Source organism: Thermobia domestica, chromosome 18 (genome assembly GCF_964235325.1).
Source record: "Thermobia domestica chromosome 18, izTheDome1.hap1.1, whole genome shotgun sequence".
Classification (NCBI taxonomy): Eukaryota; Metazoa; Arthropoda; class Insecta; order Zygentoma; family Lepismatidae; genus Thermobia; species Thermobia domestica.
This window is the reverse complement of record NC_137471.1, coordinates 92,442,458-92,468,437: the sequence shown is the minus strand read 5'-3', so window position 1 is coordinate 92,468,437 and position 25,980 is coordinate 92,442,458. Positions and strand designations below refer to the sequence as shown.

The 25,980-nt window shown below is 35.4% G+C and overlaps 1 protein-coding gene across 1 annotated transcript in view; it reads right to left on the bottom strand.

Annotated features, from left to right (window-relative positions):
* The window catches only part of RhoGEF64C (Rho guanine nucleotide exchange factor at 64C), a gene marked incomplete in the record, with an annotated part of 487,653 nt that overhangs the window by 28,767 nt on the left and 432,906 nt on the right, over nt 1-25,980 (bottom strand). The window contains 1 exon segment of the mRNA XM_081745923.1: nt 2,220-2,380. Coding sequence (XP_081602049.1) covers nt 2,220-2,380 — 161 coding nt within the window.

Below are 25,980 nucleotides of genomic sequence, written 5' to 3'. Positions count from 1 at the left end.
TTGCACATTTGAAGATCCATAATTATTAAACTTTGTAAGGTTAGGTGTACCATTAACCAATAGTTCGCTCATAAATTAGAACTACATGCGAAATTATGCCAATTACCTCTATATACGAATTACTGTAATTAATTGGCAAGATTTTGACAATAATATTATTTTATTTACCTCAATAAGTTCATAGCGAGAGGACTTTTTTTTTTTTTTTTTTTTTTTTTACAAAAAATATTAAGTCAGGGAATTCACCCTCATCCCTCAGGATCTCGCACCCTGCTCTCGTAGCAGCCGCGCTTGTTGTATAGCTTGTAGGTCCAGTCAGTTCAAAAGTTTATATTATATATGCAGGGCGGCCCAAAAGTAGATATACAGTACCGTACTGCATTTTATATCATTTCTTATTGTTATCCATCAGGTGGTAGAGACTTAGTTTCTTTATTATTTGTTCTTAATGTGTTTTTACTTACATCTTAAGCTCGGAAGAGCCGAACTAAATAAACCCATAAACTAGAATGTTATACTTGATCAATGCAGGGGAGTATACCTACTTCTGGGCCACCCTGATATTACAATCTTTCGGAATTACTTGCTCAATCATAATGTACTCTAAATTGGTTGTTATATCCGAATTTAGAACACCTTTCAGCATCGTGGCTATAAGGGACGCAGATCTACAGCTTAACGTGGGATGCTAACCACATGAGTTTCAACCGGGAATAGAACCGAAGTCGAAGATTCGTAGCTAACCATATCCAGGAGGAAGCTGTGTATTGTAGAGTTTTGAATTAAAATTTGAGCAGGTTTCTAGTGAAGTGATTAACCATAACATAGTTCTCAGCGTTCTTTGACACCAAAAGAAGGAATCGAAGTTCTACTACCAAGTTATCAATAGTTTGTCAGTTCCTTTAGTGAATTGTAAATGATTGAAGCATATCACAGCAGACTGTGAATCCAAGGACGAATTCAACTGAAATTAATATTTTAGTGTTTCTTCTGCAACGACTGAATATAATAAGGCGGAATACGGAATTTAAGTAATTCAAATTTATGTTTGTGTGCATGTTATAGTAATTATTTAATGATCCCGAGTCAGCCTCGTGCGACCACTTTTAGCCCTCCGAAACTTTCGGTTGTTTGTTGGAACGTAGCTCTTATGCATGAGACGTGAACTCAAGTTAGTTCCCACAAAATGATCTCGACTTCCTCCGTCTTAATGGTCTGGCTACATGCTTGGCCCAAAAAAAAATTCTAGCCATGGAACGTATAAGAAAATTATGATTTATTGCTCATTTAAAAGAAGCAAAACAGTTTTGTAATAATTTAAAATAAAAGATTACAAGATATCAATAACTTTTGGACCACAAGCTTTAAATCTTAAATGTGTGTATAATTGTAGTTTCACTTAGCCAAAACACATTATTTTGTAACAATGAAAAAGTTCACTATCCTTTCAACCATTCTGTATAATAATTCTGAAACTGCTTAAGAAAAACGTTATAGTTAAGTTTTTGCGAGCAATAACTTATCTGAACATCTTTGTTAGTGGGTACTCTCGTTGGCAACATCATATAATATGTAATGTTTGCTATGGCTAAGATTACAGTATTAATAAGAATTTTTGTTTCTTTTTAATGTATTTCTGGTCTTAACGCACGTTTGCTTCAATTTAACGCTCAAATTTCATCGTCCCAGACCCAATATACAATAAAATAGGAATTCCGTTGTATTAATTATTTATCTTCTTCCTCATAAAATACCACCTGTACCTCCATATGCACAGGAAAGAAATATGTTGATTCAAAATATAGCTTATCCAGGGAAGAAACACGAAGGTATTGGGAAATGGATCACTATCTACGTTGGGCCACCGATCCATTTATTGCAAGCAGATACTGTACATTTAAAGAACCAGGTATTATTATAACTATTTTGTCATTCACAAAATATTGCATAATTACATCACTGAAAATTTTGATTCTATAGTAACTTTAAATTCCGCAATATCTGTTGAAATTCAAATAAGGAGAGATTGGATATGCCCGATAATCTTTTTGGTAATTGAACTGAATATATGTGCCACTTATCTTGGTAATAGTGTTCCATAATTTGATATTGTTACCCACACCTAACTATCTACTTCGTCTCTGTTATTTAGCCTACAGTACGTATTTGCACAAAATACTAATAATATCTGTAGAGTCTAATAGTTAAAGCTCTCTTACCTCTCCGTGACTTGAGTTTCCACAGGTTGATCGCAGTCTTCGCACAGGTGGTCTTCCTTCGTGATATTCCGAGGTTGTTGCCATTTGCTTCTGCTCGATTTGCTGGTCTCAGAACCGACACCTGAATCGTTCCTCTCCACTTCCACAGAGCTACGTCGCGCCTGTAACACAAAAATACAACACTCAGTTGGAGTAACATTTCTGGAATAAGGTTTTCCTATACATATTTAAAAATATCTATGTATTTGAGAACGTGATCAATTTAAGATGAAGTCTGTACTTATGTAAATTGAAGATCATTCATGCCTAGCTGGTATATTTATTATTATCTTATCTATCTATAATTTATTCTCATACATTATTGCCTTGTTCATATTAAATGAAATAGTAGTTATTCACAATATTAATCACATTTTTAACAACACACCGTTTATTAGGTATATACAACTTAGAATTATATAGCCTATCTTCGAAAGTGTACATCCTGGGCAGCGGTTGATTGGAAGTAAATTACTACAGGTATGCTCCTTTGAATTCCTGTATTTTGGTCCTGGTACAATACGGAGGTTATGAAAGACAGGTCCTACTATTAAGGTGGACTCTGAATCACGACCAAGGTTTGAATCTCGTGAAGCTGGCGGATACACATACTCATCATGTAAAATCAACCCCTACAATATAGATAATCTCTAGGAACACAAGAAGATTTTTTTCAAGGGGAGAAGACCGACATGCGAGTGAAGTCTCAAACATACACACCTTGATGCACATAATATTTCAGTAAAACATTATTATTGATGCATACTGTATATTTTTATTAACTACAGTGAATATATTGAATACTGTAGTGGGCGAGCAAGCAATTCTAATATGTTTTTATAGTTATTTCAAAGAACTATAGTCCTTTCGAAAATCGCAACTTTCCCCCATTGCGGGAGCCCCCACAACATTGAATTGGCACGTCACTAGTATTGTCCAGTATATTTTTCTTTTTCTTTTTAGTTTAACATCCCATGCACCGAGGGTAAGAGAGACGCGATGATGGAAAGGATGATAATGATGGAATGACGGAAGTAGGAGGAAGGGCGGGGGATCGCGTGAAAACCTACGCACACAGTGTTTGTCCACCACAAACTGCACTTGACACGATTTGAAATCAAATCAAGAATCCTACGGGCTAGAGATGAGCACTTTATCACTGACCCACCGCGGTCACTAGTATGCTTGGATTAAAAATCCTGTCTCAGGAATACTTCGATATAGTAGAACTTATTGTTAACTTTTTACAGTTGGTATGATTTTTTGTATTTTAATTTACAACTGGTATGCTATACTGGCCCAATTTAATCACCAACTCTAGGGAAATTCAAAATTTTGGGACAAATATGGTACAACATTGTTCAAACACACCTGGTTTGTCGCATCTAGATGATAAAACCTATTACCTGCTGGCAACTGCAAGGACTTGTACGGTTTATAAGGCGTTAGCAGAAATGGGTTTATAATCAAAAATATTTACATTTTCCATTTTCTATTATTTCTCTAAATTTTGCATAAACTTACTCGAACATCCTGTGTATGCCATTGCGATGTTAAATTTGTTTATTGTAAGCTAATAATTTCACGGATTCGAATATCATGTTACTGTAATCAAGCTATACCAAATCAACTGAGGACAATTTTCATAAAAATTTCTTATTCTTCTCTATGTCCTCACAATTTCTAGTACTTCCTCCTATGTATCAATTCTACATATTTTACTTTGTTTTGAATAATATTTGATGTTAAGAAATGATAAAATATGTTAACGTGGGCTACAAAGTGAGTGTGTCAGGGTTTACCGAACGGTAACAAGTAAACGATTAGCATTCTCGCTTAGAAATTTGGATGTGACTTTACTCAAGTAACACTAGTCAGTGGTCACCCTTTAAAATGCTTTATATGTATCTGAAACGATGTTGGCATGAATGTATCATTTGTACCTATTAGCTTATTTATTTATCTACCTATTTTTCATCATCAGGTTTAGCTTCTGTTTGACTTTCTGGTTACTTGTACGAAGGTGTGGATTTCAAGAAAGATGAGAGTAGAGAATAAAAAAATTGCTGGGTGCGTCGACGCCAAGGTCTTTTTGCATCCATACAAAGTCAGAACGTAAAAAGAATAAAACAATGGAACACAAAATCAACAATAATAAAACTAGAAATAAGTTAATTAAAATACAAGAAAAAACATCCACGCACGAGTTAAAATTAAATTACATGTAAAACCTAAATGTCTCGTAAAAATAAAAACAGTCCAGAAAGAAAACGAGTGTCATCGCGAAGAAGCAGGTCCAGGTCTACCGGAAGGTTGTAATGTTGTCGATGCCGAGCCAGAGCAGGGCAATCGACAAGGAGATAAATAGATAAATTGTCTCAAAAAAAAAAAAAAAAAAAAAATCTGGAGCTGCAACTCGACGTAAAATATATGCATGCGTCAAATGGCTGTGTACAATACACAGTCAAGTATTTCTTATCGACAAAACGCCCACACCCTGTAAGGGAGGTTTAGTGGCATGGAATTTGTTGGCATGTGCGAGATACCATTCCGACTACCATTGGTGTAAAAGACGAGATGTAAACAACGGGTAAAGATCAGTGCAAGGGAGGGTGTCACGAGTGCAACACCATGAAGAGCTGCATCTTTCGCAACAGAATCCGCCTGCTCATTATCAGGAATGCCAACATGGCTAGAAATCGAACAAAAGTGGACAACTGGACCGGCACCAAGCAGGAAATGGCATTTCAACAAATTACTTCGAACCAGGGGATGCCTAGTGTAAACGTTACTAAGACTGGTAAGGGCACTATTGGAATCAGACAGGACCAAAATACGGGCAATGTTGTGGGACATAGCATAGTCTAAGGCTTCAAGAATGGCCAGCAGCTCAGCACTGAAGATGGATGCAAACGAAGGGAGTCGGTAACCATAGCGGGCAGGGCCAAAGTCAAACGCACAGCCAACAGTGTCTTCTCGTTTTGAAAATGTGAAACGTAAATACGATATGTTCCACTGATTTATAGAAGCGTATTCAGATTGCTTCAATATAAAGATCCTGTAAGGATGAATTGCAATGAATTCATTTTGATGGAAGAAAATACAAATGCTTGTTTTCTTGGGTGTAATAATGAGGCAAAAACAACTGAACCCTCATACATATAGTTTAATGTATCCTGCAATGGAATATTAATATTATCGATGGTTTTACCATTTGCTAGAATGGCAATATCATCTACAATAGAAATTACTGTGGAAATTATGGTAATTATGGAAAAGCGGCCGTATATAGAAAGTGCAGGATCGGAGAGAAGACAGAACCTTGGGAACGCAATAGAAAAAATGAATGTGATAATGTATCATTGATCTTAATATTTAAATCTATTAATTATAAAATTACGAATCAATCGGATGTAGACTACAAGAGGCTGGAAGCTTACATATTCCGAATATTTTGCTTTAAAAGGGGGTGTGTTGTATTAATCTATATTGTAAATATATTTATTAGAATTGGAAAGAGCAACACCTGTGAAATTTCAGTCTGAAAGATAATAACCTTTTCGCAATATTAAATTGTATGACACAGAAAGCATTTGTAAGATGACCCCGACATATGACATCGTCAAAATCTGGGACCAAGTAGTGTTTATTTTTACCAGCAGTTTCTATATAGGTCACAGTAATGTTCTTTGGAAGTTCCGTTATAGATAAACAGAGGGAACATATGATTTTTATCACATCAAGTTCGGTTCTCTACAGGTATCTTTGTAAGTTCATTCTATTGTCGATTAGAGTATTCAACGGCCCCGGTTTGGACGGGATTAGCCAGGAATTCTACGTTTTGTCCCGGATGATTTATTATATTGGGATAGTTAAAATCTCGGAATTAAATCTTCCGTCTTTTGAATAATGAATATACGTTTTTCTTATTTACAAAAGTAAATAAAAATAAAGCGGAAATCTGCAACTATCGCAATCGCAAATCTCAGCGAAAATACCGATTGAAAAATTAAGCTTAGTTGACGAAGGCTGATCTTCCCAACAGCAGTGGTTGTACGAAATATAATTGGTGTTCTTGTCTTTTCTGTGTATGTTCATGGAGTTGCGTTTTTACTTTGCACTGATAAGACACAACCTCTTTTCAAAATTAAAAAAAAAAAAAAAAAACGGTTTGATATAATTTTAGATGGACCAAATTGTATTAATTGTTTGTATCATTGAAATTACGATGCCGACTTTTTTTGTGTGTGTGTGTGGAATAGGACAAGTATTTTTTTGGCCTTTTGTGATGATAATAATACTTTCGCGAAATTTATTAAGTTAGGCTGTAAAAAGAATGGAAATCACAGACTTGCAGCTACAAAAGTAGCAATAGCAATAAAACTAGTTATGTAATGTTTAGTAATAGCTTTTTATTTATTTTTTTAAAGCTTCGTGGTAACAGGTATGTTCCTCGATTCTTAAGTCACTCCCAAATAAATGAGTATGAACAAAGCCTGTCGTTAAATACCGGTATTTGTCCCGGAATGGGTCAACCTATAGTTGAGAACCCTATTGTTGATGCGCATATCCGCGCAGAGGTATGGTTTGTTTAGGTTTATGGCTGGTGTATTGCTGATAGTAACGTAGGTATAGTAGTGACAGCATATACCATAACGTTTTATTTATTTATCGGGAAAAGTTCTGGTGTAAGCTATTCAGAACTACAGGACACCTCCGTTTTATATATTTTTTGGGTTGTGTTCTTGTTCTAAATTACTGCAAAGTTTTATCTAAGATCGCCGATTACAATTAAGTTTGTGTGTAGTTTTGTGCTATTCGGAGATATTGACTGTCTACTCATACAGTGCTCGTAATTCATGGGTGTACAACTAGTTTATACAAGTACGAAATGAAATTGTGATAAGGCGAACGATCTGGTAGCAGTAATGAATGATTGGTGCCCGTGAGTTCATATTTAAGTTATCAGCGAGTGCGAATCGTTGAGGATATGGATGAAATATTGTACTATGGAAAGTTGCTATGTATTCTGTTTCGTTCTGTTCCATCGCCCTGATGTTGACATTTGAAAGAAAAATAGAGACAAAGGAAATGAAATCTTTCAGTTTAACGTCCCACGTTTATACCCGTTACGCTAAGGGAAACAAATGGTTTAGGCAAGTGGATGATGATGGAAGAACTGGTAAAATGAGAATATGGGAGGAAACGGGAGTACAAGGAAACCCACGGACAAGGTGCTGTCCACCACAAACTTACTTGACCGGAGATGGAAACAAGGACCACCCACACCAGAGGTACACTCATGTCCAAAATGATTGTCGCATATCTTTAATTGTCTTCTTATGAAATTATAATTTGATAATGCTTTTGCAGGGCACTTTTAATACTGATACTATGTGTATAATCGGGAAGTGTATATTTGTGGTAAATTTCATAGGAAAAGAATTACAAATACAAAAATTACAATGAGTAAAACAAAATGTTGCTAAATGGAGAAGAAAGTTTTATTTCGTTTTATTGTTCTTATTTACTGCTCTTTTGACATGAGATTTGCCATATACATATCTTTGTTGATTATACACATACTAACGTTATAAGAAATACCGGTCGAATTCGTTATCAAATTATATTCCTACAACAACATATTTATAGACATGCGACAATAATTTTGGACATGACTGTACATAAGCGCTATACCGCTGAGCCACTGTGCCCCCCATAAAGACAAAGACTGTTTTTGTTTTTCACCAAAATGGACAGAATTAGATGCTCACGCCGCCGTCTTTATAGCCACAGATATGTAAGTATTAAGAAATTTGGAAATATTATTAAATGGAAATAGTGGAGTCCACATTCATATGAGTTCATGCCAGAATTATTGGAATGAATTATACAGACCTTATCTACAACGAAGCTTTCTAGAGTTCAAAATTGTAATCCTACTTTATTGATGCTCCTTATCTACAAACACTTTTTTTTTAAAAAAAATAATGAATGCAATAGTAGATTGTAGTGATTCATGATTCACTTTTAATCCCAATGAATTTTCACATGAAAGCCTGAAAAAATATATACATAGTTAGACTAACATGGTGCACATATACGTCATTTGAGAGTTATAGCCTCCGAAAATTGGTTGGGACGATAAAATAAAGGATCATACCCGAGAACGAAATGTCAAATAAAGGTCGGGTTTTAAAAAGTAGGGACACGATGGCTCAGTGCTAGAGTGCTTAATTCTGGTGTGTGGGGTCCGTGGTTAGATTCTCGGTCAAGTAAGTTGTGGTGGACGACATTGTGTTTGTGGGTTTTCTTGGGTTTACCCTCACATTTTCATTCTGGCAATTCTTCCATCATTATTCATTTGCTTTAATCATTATCTTCTTTAGCCTAAAGGGCATAATCATGGGACGTTAAACTGAAAGAAAGAAAAAAGTTCTTATTTTGAACCTAAATTTCATTAATGTACAGTGGATGTGGAACAGGGGTGTTGCACCGTCCGGGGTTGGGTGGGTCAGCTTTGCTATTTCTTTGGGCTCAGCCGGACCAGCAGTTTTCTCTTCAAGTCGGGCCGGGCAGATTAATTGCAGTTCTTTAATAATTACTGACTTCCGTTAAACGATAATTGGAACAAAGCCAAACGTTGATGTCTGTGTGCACGAGGTGTCTGTCAGGTCGAGTGAAAGGTGTTATAAACAATGCAATATTTACAGCCGGTGTTGCTTAGCGGCGGCTTGCTTATCGGGCTGGGCCGGGCTCGCGCCAAGAATTTTTAAAACTTATCGGGCCCGGATGGATTCAGAGCAAAAACCTCCCAAACTTTCCGGGCCTGGACTGAGCTGGGCCTAGGTACATTAAGGCTACATTGGGCTTGGATTCAAGAATTTGGCGCGTGCAGGTCTCTAGGCCCTATTTATGGAGTCTTCCAGAAACGAAAAATGGTAGAAAAGAAATTGAAAACTAAGGTACAATCATATTCACTGAGACATTAATGAAGCCAGAACTTACGAGAGTAAGTTCTTCAACATGACCTTCATTCTACATTTCATTCTCGAGCTATGATCCCTTTTATATAGCTCGACCAATTTTTGATTGCCTATAACTGGGAAATGTCGTATACCTACATTGCTCTATATTTATTTTTCATGTCTTTGTGTAAGGATTTATATTACAGAGATTTATGGTGCTGTTCCCGAAACCCTACATAATATTTTTTTATTTCGAAATTTCACCAAAGCAATCAGGATAATCAAATAATTACAATACAAATTACTCTGTTATTACGAGCTCTCTAGTGGTTAACTTGTCAACGTTCTGGCATTTCATGAGACCATTTTATCTCAGTGGAAGTATGTGTACTTTGAAGTGATATGTTTAGTTGTATGTTCTTGACTTTTAAAAATCTCGGCACTAGAGACGATCTCCAACCAACCTGCGCACAATATGTTTCAAGTTAAAAGAAAGTGCTTTGCTTTTTCATCATATATCATATCATATTAGTCTATTATGCATGTGACATAGGAAATAAAGAGTTTCCCCTACGGAAGAATTATGCTCCAACGACAAATGCAACTTTTGCAATACATATTGAGCTCATTATAGATGTCAAGTCATAGTAAGGAAGTAATAATGATGAAGCACAATTATCAGGGGGGAAAAACTGGTGAAAACTTTCTCTACGGTTGCATCTGGTAATATATGATATATATTAAGTTTATAATATATAATCAAGTACTACAAAGCAGCGCAAAATGAATAGGCAAAATATTTCCTGCAAAAGTTAAGTGAAAGTGATGATTACATATAAGTCATTTTTAACCAATCTTTTTAATTTTCACTTTCAATAATAATATGAAAGAAACGAAAGGTGATGATGTTGGTAGCCAATGGTTAGAATTTTAATTTATGGTGACATGGTAATACGAGGCATAAGAGTTATATGTAGACGCATTTAGACATATGGACATATGTGCATAACAGCGAAGGAACTGATACATCCATACATGCGTATACATTCATAATATTTTTTTGGCCAACATCCAGAAATGGAACTTTCTCTCGGACAGAAAGGTCTTTAACACGCTTAAATAAGAAGAAAAGGAAATATCACGTCGCGGCGAAAGCTTTAAAATAATGCATGACTTCGGACTTTTTCTTAATTTTCTGAGCAAATGAATTGCATAGGAAATTAAGATTGGTAATTTTAATTATATCTCCAGCGGAAATACACGAAGGACAAATTCAGGATGTTGCTAGTGATTTAATGAAGAAAAAAAACTAGATGCATTGTTTGCTCTCACATAATGTCTTTACACATAAGGTAATAAAAAGTGTATGTTTTTTTAAAAGCTGCGTGACAAGGCTATTAAAGAACTGCGAGAAAGAGACGTGTGTCTAGAAAATAGTATAAAATTTTCTGTTACTACAGCAATGGAGCGCATTGCTGTCAGTGGTGACCGAATGCAATATGAATAACGAATTCTCGTAAATCTATATATATAAAAGAGAACGTACAAAATCCTTTGTCCGCTCATCACGCTAATACGGCTGAACCAATTTCTTTCATTTTTGGGGGGTTGTTAGGATTTGGACCCTAGATGGTTTTTATCATATCACTTTAATTTTCAATTACCAGTGTCTTGAGATAATTGACCATTCAGGTGTCCATACGTACAAATCCTTTGTTATTAGTTCATCATAGGTAAAAATAAACGTATTTATATGCAACCCGCATGACCGTGTGACTCGGCGGGTTAACATAAATGACAGGCGCTATAATGTTAACATTTACTGCAATTTGAAAGCGAAAAAGTAAAAATTATCTAAGTAACAAAGTTTATTGCGTTCCGGGGTGACCGCAGCGAAGCGGGGCGGGTTAACATAAATGACAGGCGATATAATGTTAACATTTACTGCAATCTACTATGGTTTTTATCATATCACTTGAAAGCGAAAAAGTAAAAATTATCTAAGTAACAAAGTTTATTGCGTTCCGGGGTGACCGCAGCGAAGCGGGGTGAACGCTGCTAGTACAATATAAGAACATGAAATAACTTCTTATTTCATAACTTGCTTGTTCGAAAGTACCTGTCTCTTGGCACTTTAAGTAAATCCGCAGCCAAGGTTTCTTAAATGGAAGAGGAACGTGGAGGTCCATAGATATTTACATATTTATGGGAAATGAACTGATTGATTGTATACGAGCGGCTCGGTGAAAAATAATGTCACATTTTCTAAACTTTCGAGTACACTCGAAAATGAAATTCAACATTTCCATGCAATGCAATGTAATGACATATTCCAAACAAGCTTCCCTGCCATTTCAGGTACATTTCCGAAATTAAACTACCTACATACTGTTCTGTGGTCCGATCCCAACCCATTCCACCTAATAACTCAATTTCACTGGAAATGGCGCTTTAACATCGTCTTCGCCTGAGCCGCTTACATATCAGAGCTCCTGTGCATCTAAATGCTTAGCAACGTTTTCTGTTAGTATTTTCAGTATTGACAAGAGATAACAAAAATACTATTTTCTTATTGTTATGAGACTGCCCCATACAGAAGATAGGTTTTCTTTTTCTAAAAGGTTTCTTGTTCATTTATTGTGATTTCATCATGCTTTTCAGTAATTCTTGTTACTATAGTTTATCAGGGACTTTAAAGCATACACTCATTGTTCGATTCTGAACCCAAGAGGTAGCTATCTTCATTAATTTAGGAGTGACAGTATTTTTCTCCCACATGATTTTTATAGAAAACCCAAATTCACATTTCATATATTCGGCTTGTTTAATTTCAGTCTTATTGCCTGATAGTTCTATCGCTTACAAATTTGATTTCTTAGACTTTCAATTTCGCAGGTAAAAAGAGACTACAAATATAAGGAGCCTATCACAAGGACCACATTTTTGCTTTCCTGTTGATATTGAAACTACACAATACTTACATCACATATACGTGCAGTTCTTAGTTCAAGCGTACTTTCCCGTATGCTCTTCAACATCCATTTTGACGAATCTAATATAAGCAATATTCGAAAGATTAAAAACAAACAGCTCGTAGTAAAGTTGGCTGGGCTTAAAAAGGTCATAGATACCAAATGTCGATAAATATAATTTCTAATTCAGTTCACTAAACACTGGCACTTGTGTTAACATTTCGTCTAAAACAATTTGTTGAACACTACTCCGTCTGTGCACGAATTACCAGAGGAGATAAAGACAAACCCTTTTGTAACAAATGAAAATGGTAACTAGAGAATGTGCATATGATTATGTAGTGCAAGAGGTATGACAAACTTGCCACTTTCTTCTTAAATATAATTTTCTTTCTTTTTTTTTTTTAAAAAAAACGATGTTCTTAAAAATTAGTAAATTTGTCTTTGGCTCTCCAGTAATTAAATGTGATTTTTGTGCTGTACTTGAAATATGGAATAAATTTAGATGATATTTTTATTTTGAGATGTGCTGGAGCGATATTCACGCAGTAATGGTCTTCCAAAGTTTAAAAAAATGTTCTGAGGGTAAAAATCCTTCTTTGTTTCCCCACAAGGACTATTGCAGCCAGTGGAGATTTCAGAAGATTTCATCCAGCGGTACTTTCAAAACACGGTATGAAAAAACAATACTCTGAATATACTGGTAACTCACATTGAGACTGAACACGGACGGCTATGGGGAAAGGAAATTTTTATTGTAGCTATGGGGCTAATTCTGAAAATCATCACTGATTGAGGTGGAAATCAGAGGTCCTTTATTTTGAGTGAGAACGGTCTTCTCTCAAAGAAGCCAGTAAAAACTTTCTTCAAAAAAAGCCTTTGAGCAGGGATTGGAAAGGTGTTAATAAAACGGAAGAGAAGCATTGACATCTATTTTTTCCCTATATTTCTATCTAAATTCAGACATTATGATAGATTTCCAATCTATGTATTGTTTCTTATAACAAAAATTAATCTAGAAAGCGGGTGGAAGAAAATAATCTAATAATTACAATTCATGTAACCAGTAGAACGTGTGGTATCAGAGCAGACATAGTCATTTCTAAAGTATAATGCAAGAGTTCAATTATATATAAGGTCTTTATATATTCTTTTTTGTGTACTTCGCCAGCAAAATTTCACATTCAATCACGAACAGAATTTTCAATGGACATAAAGACCGTAATGCTGTTTAGAGCAATTTGATATCTCAAACAGAGACTACTATACTGCTTATAAAGTATCGTACTTGTGGGGAAAAAGTTTAATAAGGTCGTTCTTTTCCTTTGCTTCGGTAAAATTACGGCAATTATTTTTGATAGTTGTAATCACAAGTTCTCACTATTACATAATTTCACGTACGTATAATATTGCAAATTTTACCCATGTTTATCATATCTCTGGAACGGTTTGATTCATCAAATATTTGTAAACGGCATTTACAAAATTTGACATCTGTAGAAAACCATCTACATGGTTAAATGTGATACCTAAACAGTTTTCCGAAATAAAGCATAAAGTAAAATTTTCAATCTCTTGTAACTTTGCTTCAATTTATTCGAAATATCATATCATGATCACAGTATTCGAACTAACGCACTTTGGATGCGCCTTACACCGTCTATCTCAGTTCCAATATTACTAATGTAGAGATCTCCAAAATTTGGATGTTTCTGATACTGTAGCGTCCTTAATTTGTAATACTGAATAATAAATGTGGTGTTCTGAATTTCTTGTGTCTTTCCTTCAAATATTGCATTCCATACAAGAAACTACTACTACTATCCTATGTAATTAACTAACTAACTCTATGACCTATGGAACACGCAGGTTCAATGCCGCACTCACAAAAGTTCTCCATTGACTACTATCCGTAGCCAACTGGATCCAGTTTCTACTTTATATTCCTTTTTCTGCGAGCTCCGTCTTAATATTATTCTCCAATCTGTGCCCATATCTTCCTAATGGTCGTTTTTTGATTGGGCTTCCAGTTACAACTTTAAAAGCGTTTCTACTTTCTTCCACTCTGGGTACATGACCTGCCCACCTGAGCTTCCTAGATGTGATGAGCCTAACAATGTTTGGTAAATGGTACAAATTATGCAATTCCTTGTTATGAAATTTCTACCAGTCCCCATTCCCGTTCCTCTTGGGTCCGAATATTCGTTTCAAGATCTTGTTTTCAAATACTTTCAGTCTACATTCTTCCCTCAGAGTACGCGGCCATGTTTTGTGACTACGCGTATACTAGGAGAACAGGCATGATTATAGTTTTATATATTTTTGAGCTTCAAATTCCTCGACAGAATTCGCGACGACAAAATATTTTGAACTGAATAATAACACGCATTACCTGCTTTTAGTCAACATTTAATTTCTTTCTATGTAACTACGAGTCAAAAACGGGACATTTTACGTCTCATTTGCATTTTTTCTCGAGACACCGAACGAATTTACAACTTTCTAAAAAAAAAAAAAAAAAAAAAATCCCGTTAAATACCAGACATCTGGTCACCCTATTGTATTGCCACGGGATAGTATCCAATGATTATAAATTTATTGTTTGAGTGATGGTAAGATGCATCTACTCTCTTATTTCAAACATTAGGTGCACCAAAACTGTATGAATAGGTCTGCCCATTTTCTACCACCTGCTCATTAAATTATTTTATTATTGTTACCCACACCATAGAAGCGAGGACACTATTTTTTAAAAAAAATGCTGAATTCATATTCGATAAAGTCAAAGTGTTTTAATATATACTTTACTATGTAAAGATGCATTGTTTGCCCAAATGTTTTATTCAATAATTTAAATGTAGCAGTCCTTCCTGGACTAGAGACCAGAGTGTGCGCCTCTGGTGCATATGGTTCCAGGTTTGATTCCCGTTGGGAGAGCATAAAAAACTGAACACATTACGGTGGTTCGGATTCTATCTTAAATTAAAAGTCAATGTCTTATATATCCTCAGTGTTTAAAAGGGAGGATCAACTTCAACATACAAACAACAATGTAAATACAAACTATTACTAGATTTGTCTGTTGTGAACTGAACATACAATAGTAAATGGTGTGCGTAAGTGGTTAACAATTCCTTCCTTCGATGCAAGAGGTTAGGTTCAAGAAGTCACCAAGAAAGAACCTTTCTATTTATTTCCTTATTTTCCCTTATTTTACTCAAGAAGTTTTTATCTTGTCTCAAAAAAAGATCGAGAAAGTAATGATGTCTCGTCTCGAAAAGCGTATCTGTTTCTATTGAAAGAACTCTGTCTCGTGTCGTCTTGTCATATGAACAATTATCAGAAATAGTTTTGATGATGTATATTGTCTAGGTGGACACTTTCAAATGTCTAGCATCAACATTAACGACCCATAACTTATGGTCGTTAATGTTGATGCTTCCCACGAAGAAATCAAATGTCGACTAAAACCAGAGAATCCCCAAACGCCGTTATTATTCAGCCCAAACGCTTTTGTCTTCGCGAATCCTATCGAAAAATTTAAACTTAAAATAATTATATAAAAGATTAAGTACGCTCATTTTGCTTTATGGTTATAAACTATAGTCGCTTAATTTGAATGAAAGACGCAGACTGAAATACTTTGAAAATAAAATCCCGAGGTAAGTATTCGGTCCCAAGGGGGACGGGAATGGAAATGGCAGAAACCTCGTAATGACAGGAACTACACAATTTATTAAGTTTACCTAACATTGTTAAGGTCATTAAGTCTAAGAGACTCGGGTAGACTTGTCATGTATCCAGAATAGAAAAAAGTAGGGACGCTTTCAAACTTTTTACTGGAAACCCAATCGGAAAAAGACCAATAGCAAGACCTACGCGCAGATAGTAGGACAATATTAAGATGGATTTCGCAGAAATAAGAATATCAAGTAGAAACAATCCAGTTGGCTAAGGAGAGAAATCAGTGGATAGATTTTGTGAATGCAGCATTGACCTCCAGGTTCCAAAGACCATAGACTTAGCTAAATAAGTCAGTGAAATGCAACTGCATTACGCAATAAACACTTTTAAATATATATTTCATGTCACAAAGATATGTTCCGTCCTCACCTTAATCTTCTAACTAAAACCGGAAGTGGCAATATAGATTCAATGTCCCAAGTACGAATTATTTCCACGAACGAAATTTTTACCACTAAGTTATTTGCTTTTACATTGATTTTGTTAGGTCAATTTTCTGCCTGCTTCTTAAAATCAAAGTTTGCAATTTAAATTTAACGAACATCCATACACGACCGTAAGCCCGATGAAAATTCAACATGGCCACATAATTTTCACTGCAAATATCACTTTATTGTAAAAATAATGATATAGTATTATTTAGCGCCTGCTCCTTATGCAGCCCAAATATCATAGAAATGTGGTTGGTTGCAAACAACTAGGCGTCATGTCGACTTCATATTCGGGACTTCTACTTTGAATATTCATATTGTAACAACCTTTCGGCAAAATGTTTATATGAATGAACTGATGTTGTCAAGTCTTGTGAAACGTCCTTAGACAATAAAATATGTAAGATCACATATTGAAATCATGTAGTACTTTCAGGGAAATTTCGAATAAAGAATTGGTTCCAAGATATTTAGCAAAGACTAAAAACTAAGAAACAATAATCGTTAATACCATGTATAAAATGGACTAAAGTGCTAAATTTTAGTCTTAAATTTACTCTTCATTTTAACCTACCAAAAATATCTTCTACTTTTCATTTCTTTTTGCAAAAGTATTGCTTTAATAAAGTTTCTTACGTTATTTTCTAAATTGGTATTTAACGATTCTTTTCAGCATAGAGGGTATATACGATGTAGACCTACAGTCCGAAGAGAGCTCTCAAAATGTTGGCATGTAGAAGAATGAAAAATCAGTTGAGTAAAATACAAACACAATGCAGAAGTGTTAGTAGAAATCGGGAATCAAAGAACAACAAATACTGGAGCTCAAGCTATTGTTTTGATAAGTACGTAGTATAATATATGGTAGAATGTATAATAAAAGATGAAGGGAAGGAGGATTACGCTCGATGTACGATATCCCATGAAGACTAGCCCGCTAGTTTAGTCGCTAGCGCGTGTGCATTTGGTGCACGGGATTCCGAGTGTTATTCAGGGTGGAAAAGACTTGAAATTTTAATGCATTATGGTTGTTTGGATTCTACCTTAAATTTTAGGTCCATGTCTCATGTAGTCTCGGGGTTGAGAAGGGACGTTAGACTTTGATTAACCAATTACAGGATATGAAAACTAAATGGTGGAACGTTGGTGCATGGGGAAGTGCGTGAGTTTCATCGGGGTTCTCCCGTTTCCTCACACTTTCTTCATACCACCATTTCATTCATTTCTCATAATCACAGTCTCATTTAGCCTACCCGGCATATAGCCATGGGCCTGCAATTTCATTTTCACTTCTTGTGTAAAGGATTCCTGAATCGAACCCTGATCAGCAACCCTTTTATTTTCTCATTATCGTTCGGTTGAATGTACTATGGGCTATCAACTTCAACTTAGGGTAGTAGTGGACAAACTACGGATAGCAGGACAGACGCGACTTCCTGAAAAATTCTATCCAGTCCGTGACATGACTCCCAATCAGAAGAATAAAAAGAAGAAATATTAAGAAAAATAAATATTTTGGATTACTTTCTTCTTCTTCTTCTTTTCTCCCTTTTATGTTTAGCTTAATGACAATTTTATTCATTACATTGTCCTTCATAATATTTCAATCATTCATAGGACTGAACAAGAATTTTGTAAAATTTACTATTGTTGGTTTAATTAAATTATAATTTGACCTGCATAAAGACTTTGCTTTGGCCCCTTTATAAAAAAATAAGTTTGCCCACCACTGACCTAGGACATAACTATGATGCAGTACACTGAAGCTTTCATTTAATTCCATATTGCAGAAATGCATATATTTTCACTGGGAATCGAAGCAAAGTGCAGCACATCACAAGAGAGAACGCCGAACACTAGCCAGAAAAGAGATGCTCAGCCACCAATTCGACAAAAAAAAAAAAGGTCATATTTCAAAGAGAGAACTTTATATTGCTTTATTGGTTTATTTAATACTATAAACAACTTTCAGTAATGTAAATAAATAGTTTATTATTGTCAATCAATGATCAATGACAAAACATAAAACATTTTAGAAATGGATGAGTAAGCTCCTAATGCGAATGTATGTGTGTGTGTGTGTACTCTTTACATCTCAAGTGGAGATGCCTGGGGGCAGTACTTCAAAAGAAATTGTAATGAGTTGGAAAGTGTGTTTGCACACAGTGAGAAAGACAGTGGGGGGAGAGGGGAGGCTGAAGGAGAGTGTCTTAAAAAAATAAAATAAAATAAAACATTCAGTTGCTTTTCTCTTCGTTTTGATGATCATTCCAAAACTAGCTTCTGTTTCATCTTCTTCTCCTTAGTGACTTCTTCTTTCTTTCCATCTTTCTTTGTTAGCCGGAGGCCTTTGAAAGGAAAGTGGATCAGCTATAGCAACATTCCATCCAATTTCTTTTTCACGTGTATCCAAAAGGGAAAACCGATCTGCCGCCAATTATATCAGCACTCATCAGAAAACACTGCTATCCTTATAACTCCCCGCCACAGTTTCTATCATTGAGGCAATTTTACTTTCTACTACTTTTACACCTGTACATTATACTGAAGAAAGAATCCAATGACCGATCTCTTCTGAACAAGAAAGAGGTGATCAGCATTAATTGAGAGGTATTTGATGGCTCCATTAATGGTTACATTCACATGCGATAAAAAGAACAGCAAGTTCATTCATTATGCAATTGAAACATGTTATTATAATGTTTTCAGGGGCTGCCCTATATGATAATGAATCGAAGTTCCTAGACATTTGAACTTAAACATTTGTACCCAGTGGCATAAACACGCAAAAAGAGAGTTTCCGGATTTTAATACGCGCACCCTTCTACAAGATATGAAAAATTAACAGATCATAATAGGGATTTAAAAATTATCTGTATGGAGTACTAATATTTATTTTTGTTTAGAAAACCCAATCCCTTGCCAAGGAGAGCAGAAAACAACTACCATACAGCTGTTACATATCTTGCCATTACGGAATCCAATTTTCAACTCAAACACTTGACACGAACAAGAGTGGTGATCATCGTGGGTCAGAGGTAGCGTTCTCACCTCGTAACATTATATTTATGTTACATTCCAGCCCACAGTTCGCGTAATTTTTAGCTATATCAACACAATCAAATTGCATTAAATAAGACACGTCACCTTGGGTGATTATTACCTTTATTCCTTTTCACTTAACTTCATTAAACGTTAGCCGCCAAGCCAAATTTTGGGGGTATTTTGGACCACACTATTTGTGCATCAAAATTATGCACATGGCGGACAACGTGTTAATAATACTTTTCTTTTTCGGTGGTTGTCATAGCAACATTTAAATAAACGACTATCTGCTGTGCGGTAACTAAGATCATCGATTATACACATAAAAACAACATATATCTACAGCTACTAAGATTAAATTTTATTTCTTTCTATTTAGAATCAACAACATTATATTCTTTTTTCTTCTTCTTCTATACAACAGATTGTGTACTTTTATGCACCGTTGCTCAAAACCCAGATATAAAAATAGAAGAAATTCACAAAATAGATATACAATATCGTTGTAACCTCTGGCGTGAGGTGTCCCTGATTTCATCCAGGCCATATAAGTTTGTGGTTGACTATATTATTTCCGTAGGTTTTCTCGGTTTTTCCCTGTCCACCCACATTCTCATCCCATCAATTCCTTCCATAATTATACAATTCCATCATTCACTTTTCTTCTTTATCTTACAGGACATAATGTGAGATGTAAATCTGAAAGATTTCATTTTTTCTTTCTTTTTCTTTAACAGAATATTTATGAGAAAACTTGTCTATTAAGTGTGAAATGTGACTGCAAAATATTGTTTTACAAGTAGAGAATATAAAGTTGCCAAAATTTGAAAAACAAAGTTATTTTGCAGATTTCTTTTTGCAATATACACTCTACAAACAATTCTACACCAATCCCAAAGTTACTGGAGTACGACAATTATCGTATGTCTAGCAACGTTATAACAAAAAGCAAGAATTAAGTAGATATTAAGATTTTCAACTATTATAAATACCTAATGATTGATTCTTAACAGGATGCAAAATCTCCTGGAATTGTATTAAATGGTCAAATTTATAAAATTTATTTTTTTACAATAACTTTCTATAAATCATTGTTTAGTTAAGGACAGTAACTATCTATAAATTGGAACATATTTGACTTTTTTTTTTCAGAAAGATAAACAGCAAATTCTGAAGAGTTAGTTATATAAGGAAGACTTTTTCTAATGATTTTCCAGGAGGTAATGTACCTAAAATGGAAGCCACATTTCCTCGCTGAACTGCTATGCTGATACGTTGTATCAGAAAAGTAGTAGCCCGCTTGTCACCAGTAAGGTGTGCAATACGTTGGCCTACTTCTTTGATGAAATTGAGCCCTTCGAGGCCCCAAATGCCGCTCGATTCAATGGCTACGGGCAGGAACATGTATCTATCGAGCAGATCTTTATATTTTCTTCTTTTCATGCATTATCTGCGGGCTGCAATAGCTCCTTCTCGAGATGAAGAAAGAGTGAGATTAGATGACGCGAAAGTGTCAGAGCAGGTGAAATCCCAGAGAAGAATCCTTCCCCTCTTCCATGGTACCAGCGTCATGCCATCTGGTCTTTTGCCATCAGATCTGTTACACCCCACAGGTACACCCCACTTCCGCCGATGTGAGTGCTCTCCAGATAATGTCATTCACGTTCGAATGCCTCACATGACTTCCGGAGCTACTTATACAAGACAGACCGTGTAGACCATTCTGCTTGACTGATGCACCACATTTAGAGCAGTTGTGTGATTCACAGATGTCTACTCCTAGGCGAAGTGCAACTGCAATACGAAAACTTTCGTTTGGAAGGTGCAGTCCTAGGGTGGTGAAGGTAATGCCTGTAGCCAAGCACCTGAAATTGGTGATGAGGAGGCAAGAAGTCTAGCCTTATCCTCTTGACTGTCTGCTTCTTGTAATAACACTGATTGATATAATTTGATGATTGGCTTGTCCCAAATTGATTGCAAACTTCTACCCGTTATTTCAGGAGGACTTAAACCAACTAGGTTAGACCAGTCAGATACGCAGTCTTGGACATAAGTCCTCAGATAGTCTGTGAGGCTCATTCAGTTGGTTGAGGAGTATCTCAATGATATGCCGAGAGCCATAGAACGACGCTAAAAATGAAGGATACGCCAAATCAACAGCCCGACGAATACCAAGACCTCCAGAATCAACTGGAAGAGAGGCCTGTATCCATGCGTTGTCATTTAGGTTACAGTTGAGTAACGATTGCAGTCCACATTTCAGAACGATGTCGAACTTCTCTAGTAAATCGACTTCACGTCAAGAAGTAGAACAGCATAAAAAATAGATTATTGTTCGTATGGAGAACGACGCACGAAGGAGATAAAAAGCTGGATGTGCTGAGACTAGGGCCAGACGTGACAAGAAAAAGTCTAACTCTTTAGTTTTCTCGACTAACAAATTACGTGTTGCCTCTGGTGAAAGGGCTGCACCAAGTAGAAAGGCTGACGAGGTTGTGATAAGTTGTATTCCCGGTGCTGAATTTTTAAATTGTGAATAACAATTGTAAATAAATTGTAAATAACACTTCCATTTGATCTTGCGAAATTCCTAAAAATCCTACTTCACACTTCATGTAGTCCGATGTCTGCTGCCATAGTTCAAATATTGTGTAGTTCACTTATAACTGTGTCAGGATCTCCTGCTATAGTGCCATCATCCAAGGACCAGATATTTAATTCAGTGTTAATTCTAGATACTATGGACTGAATTGTCATGGCGAACAAAGCGGAACCTAAAGGATCGTTTTGTTGTACTCCACGTTGCGAGAGTATAATCTTATCACCTAGAAATAGGTTACTTGGTTGCGCATAACATTGATATACATAGTGATAAATCGATGGAAAATTAGTTTTAATTGTGAGTAGCATAGCGTCTCGGTTCAGTTCATTAAAAGCGTTACGAATGTCTAATATCAGAAAAGCCTTTTGTTGTGAATGAGGAGTAGAAAAGTAAATGCGAGCTGCATGTGCTGCGGCTTCGGCTCCATTAGGAACGCATACTCCCAATTGGTGAGGGTAAAGGAAACTTACGACGGATTCTTTAATTCTGGAACATATAACTTTTGCTGATATTCTTCTCTAAATGTTCCCCACTGCAATTGATCGAATTCCACCGCTCTTCTTATTAAGCGCAATAAGTGATGCTCCAAAAAAGATTGGTCTTATTTCCTGAGGTATATTACCTGAAAGGATTAAATGAAGTAATTCTAGAATCATTGTAGTTAATCTTTCTTTTGAATCTGACTCATGATGTAAAAGTAGATCCTTAAGAATCGAGGGACGGAGACCATCAATACCTGCAGCTGATCCGCATGGGAAGGATTTTACAGCGTAATTCAGAAACTGAAACTCTTGGTATATTAGGGTGATCTTTAGGAGGATCTGGTAATGAAAAGATGTCTGAATGTGAAGGGTGCTTCTCCTTAAATGCTTCTAAAACAGATGCATTAGGTGTGGCGATGATATCTTCAGAAATTAGTAATCTGACTGCACCTCTTATGTCTCCATCGTTGAGTTTGTTTTCGACTCTTTTGGTGTTAAAGGATGTTGACTCAGAAGAATGTTGAGATTTGTGTTTGTATTTTTTTTGAATAATCATGGGGTAACGCATCTCAGTGAGAATCATCCCATTCGCAAACTCGTTGCTTGACCCAAGTCGTTAAATTTTTAACTTGATCTGATTGTGACGGAACATTGAGTACTGCATAGGGGAATAATAACAGATCCATCCATGCGTCTAGGTCGTTTCTGTTTACAATACGACGGATGACATCATAGAGAGAGGTAGCTACAGATGACCGAGCACCTCTTGGGACTCTTCTTAGTAAAGAAACGGAGGATTTTAGTTCGGCTATTAGGTTGCAAAAGTCGGAAATCAGATGTTTTTCGTTGTGATTATCACATCCAATTCCATTTGATGAAGAAGGATTATAATTTAGAGATTACTTCTGTTTTGATATTGAAGGCTTTATTTATGTATTTATTTTACGGAGAGTTTGGTGACTTTTGCTAATGTGGATAGCAAGTTCTCTTTGATTGGCCAGATGTTTTTCACAATGAGGGCAGGATACATATTTTTCATCGTATGAAAAATTATCTAATTCATCGTTGTTTGTAACTGACACGCTTCCAATGTCAGAAACTTCCTCTATATTGTGACTCTCCTAGCAGCAAGCATCATTGGAGATTAGATGATTTACGTCATCATAACTTTGATCAAGCCTCAGCTGGTCAGCCGCTACGCTGCGCAAACACAATTCTGGATTGTTATATTCGTGAACAGACTCCATCCACCATAAATTTATAAAATGTATTTAATTTTCATTTATTTGGTTGTATTTAACGTTCTTTTTTAAAGTACTTATTAGGATTTATTCGTAGGCTACATTTTATTCGTAGAATCCGAACTACGGTATAGAATATATATACTTCCATTGAGCTTTCATTCTTCACGACATGATTCACGATGGAGCTTACTGTTGTAAACGTAGAGAGTATAATGAAGTATGAAAATGTATTGTAATTAGAAAGAATATTAATATTTACTGCAGTCATTTTGTATCAATCACATACCTACACTTATACTACCACCATATCAACAGAGTTTTACTGGTATGAGATTCAGATATATATTCAATATACAGCTAAACTAACTAACTAATATAGCCTATGGAACCCGGAGGTTCTATGACACGTTCGCAAAGCTCTCCATCAACTTCTACCCTTAGCCAACTGGATCCACTTTCTACTTTGTATTCCTATTTCTGTGGGATTCATCTTGGTATTGTCTTTTCACTAGTCTCTAGGTTTTCCTAATGATCGTTTTCCGATTGGATTTCCAGTTAAAACTTTGAAATCGTTCGTATTTTCTTCCATTCTGGTTACATAACCCACCTATTTGAACCTCCCAGATTTAATGACTCTAACAATGTTTGGTAAACGGTATAAAATTATGCAGTTCCTCTTTAATAAGTTTCTGCAATTCCCCATTCCCGTTTCTCTTGCGTCTGAATATTCGCCTCATGATCTAGTTCTCAAATTCTTTCAGTCTATGTTCTTCCGTCAGAGTAAGCAACAATTGATATTTTGCAACCGTACAGAACAAGCATGATTATCGTTTTATATATTCTAAGCTTCAAATTCCTCGACAGAATTCGCGACGACAAAAGATTTTAAACTGAATGATAACACGAATTCCTGCTTTCAGTCGGCATTTAATTTCTGCGTGAATATGGTTTTGATCTATTAATATTGATATTAGATATTCGAAAGTATCCACTTTATCAACAGTATTATTTGATATTTTAACGCATCCATAATTTGCCGCACTACGATCCCGACGAACATCTATGTATTTAGTTTTCTCTGCATTTACTTCTAAACCCATGTCTCTGCAAGCGCTTAATAAGACCTCTGTATTTCTTTCTATTATTCTCCAATCACACTTTAATACATACTATTTTGATAAAATGTAGTTTAGAAATGATAGTGAAAATGCTATTGATGTTTTGGAACTGTGATATAGGATACCGTTTTGAAGAAATGCTTAATGTAAAACATTTTCTTGAAATCAGAACTATCTAAAAGCAATTATGAAAACTACTGAACCGTACTTTATAGTATTGTGGAATAGTTGTTGTTTTAAATAAAAATTAAACTGATAGTTTAGTTCATATGTGCATTTGCATAAATTTTTGTTGATTTATAGACTATAGACTGATGTATGGACAATTGAAGGAAACTATACAATTTTTAGAAAAAAATTAAAAATCACAAGAAACTACTGGTAAGTGTGTTCTTTGTCATTCTACCATTTTCAAATCACAGTTACGTCAAGCATTTCAAATACCATTTATGTATTAGGATAATATTTATTGATATTAAAATATATACATAAATAATTTTATCCATTAACCACTGTTTAGCTTAACTCCTCAGAAAAATCTATCTTCCTTATATATATATATTTGGTATCTTAATTACGGTATATGTTCAAATGAAATTAAACCTGCAAACTCTACAGCTTCTGAAGATGGACAGCGGTATTTTTTAACGGGCAACAACGTAATATTATGGTCAGGAAGTACGCATCAGAAGAAACTAGCTAACGGAAATGTTCACTGTACTGCACATTACCGTTGACTACTTGTAGGACAACTTTTTAACCAATTAAAAAGTAAGCACAATAAATCAGTTTCTTAACTAGCGATGGAGGGATCGGAAGATTTTGCGGGGACAGTGGGGTTGGCAGAATTATTATTATTATTATTATTGATGGAATTGCATTTAGAATAACCTAGGTTGGTGGAAAGTGTATGGGAACGTTTCCTAAATAGGCAAAAGGATGCGGTGACAAAACCTATCGTTCCTTATTTTAAAATATTAATCGAATTTTATAAAAAGACAGATAACTCAATTAATGACAAATTATCTGCGAGGCTAATTAAGTACTGTATAGCTTTCGTTAATGTTTCCAATCAGCCCACCTAACAACGTATAAATAAAACATTTACAACAGAGT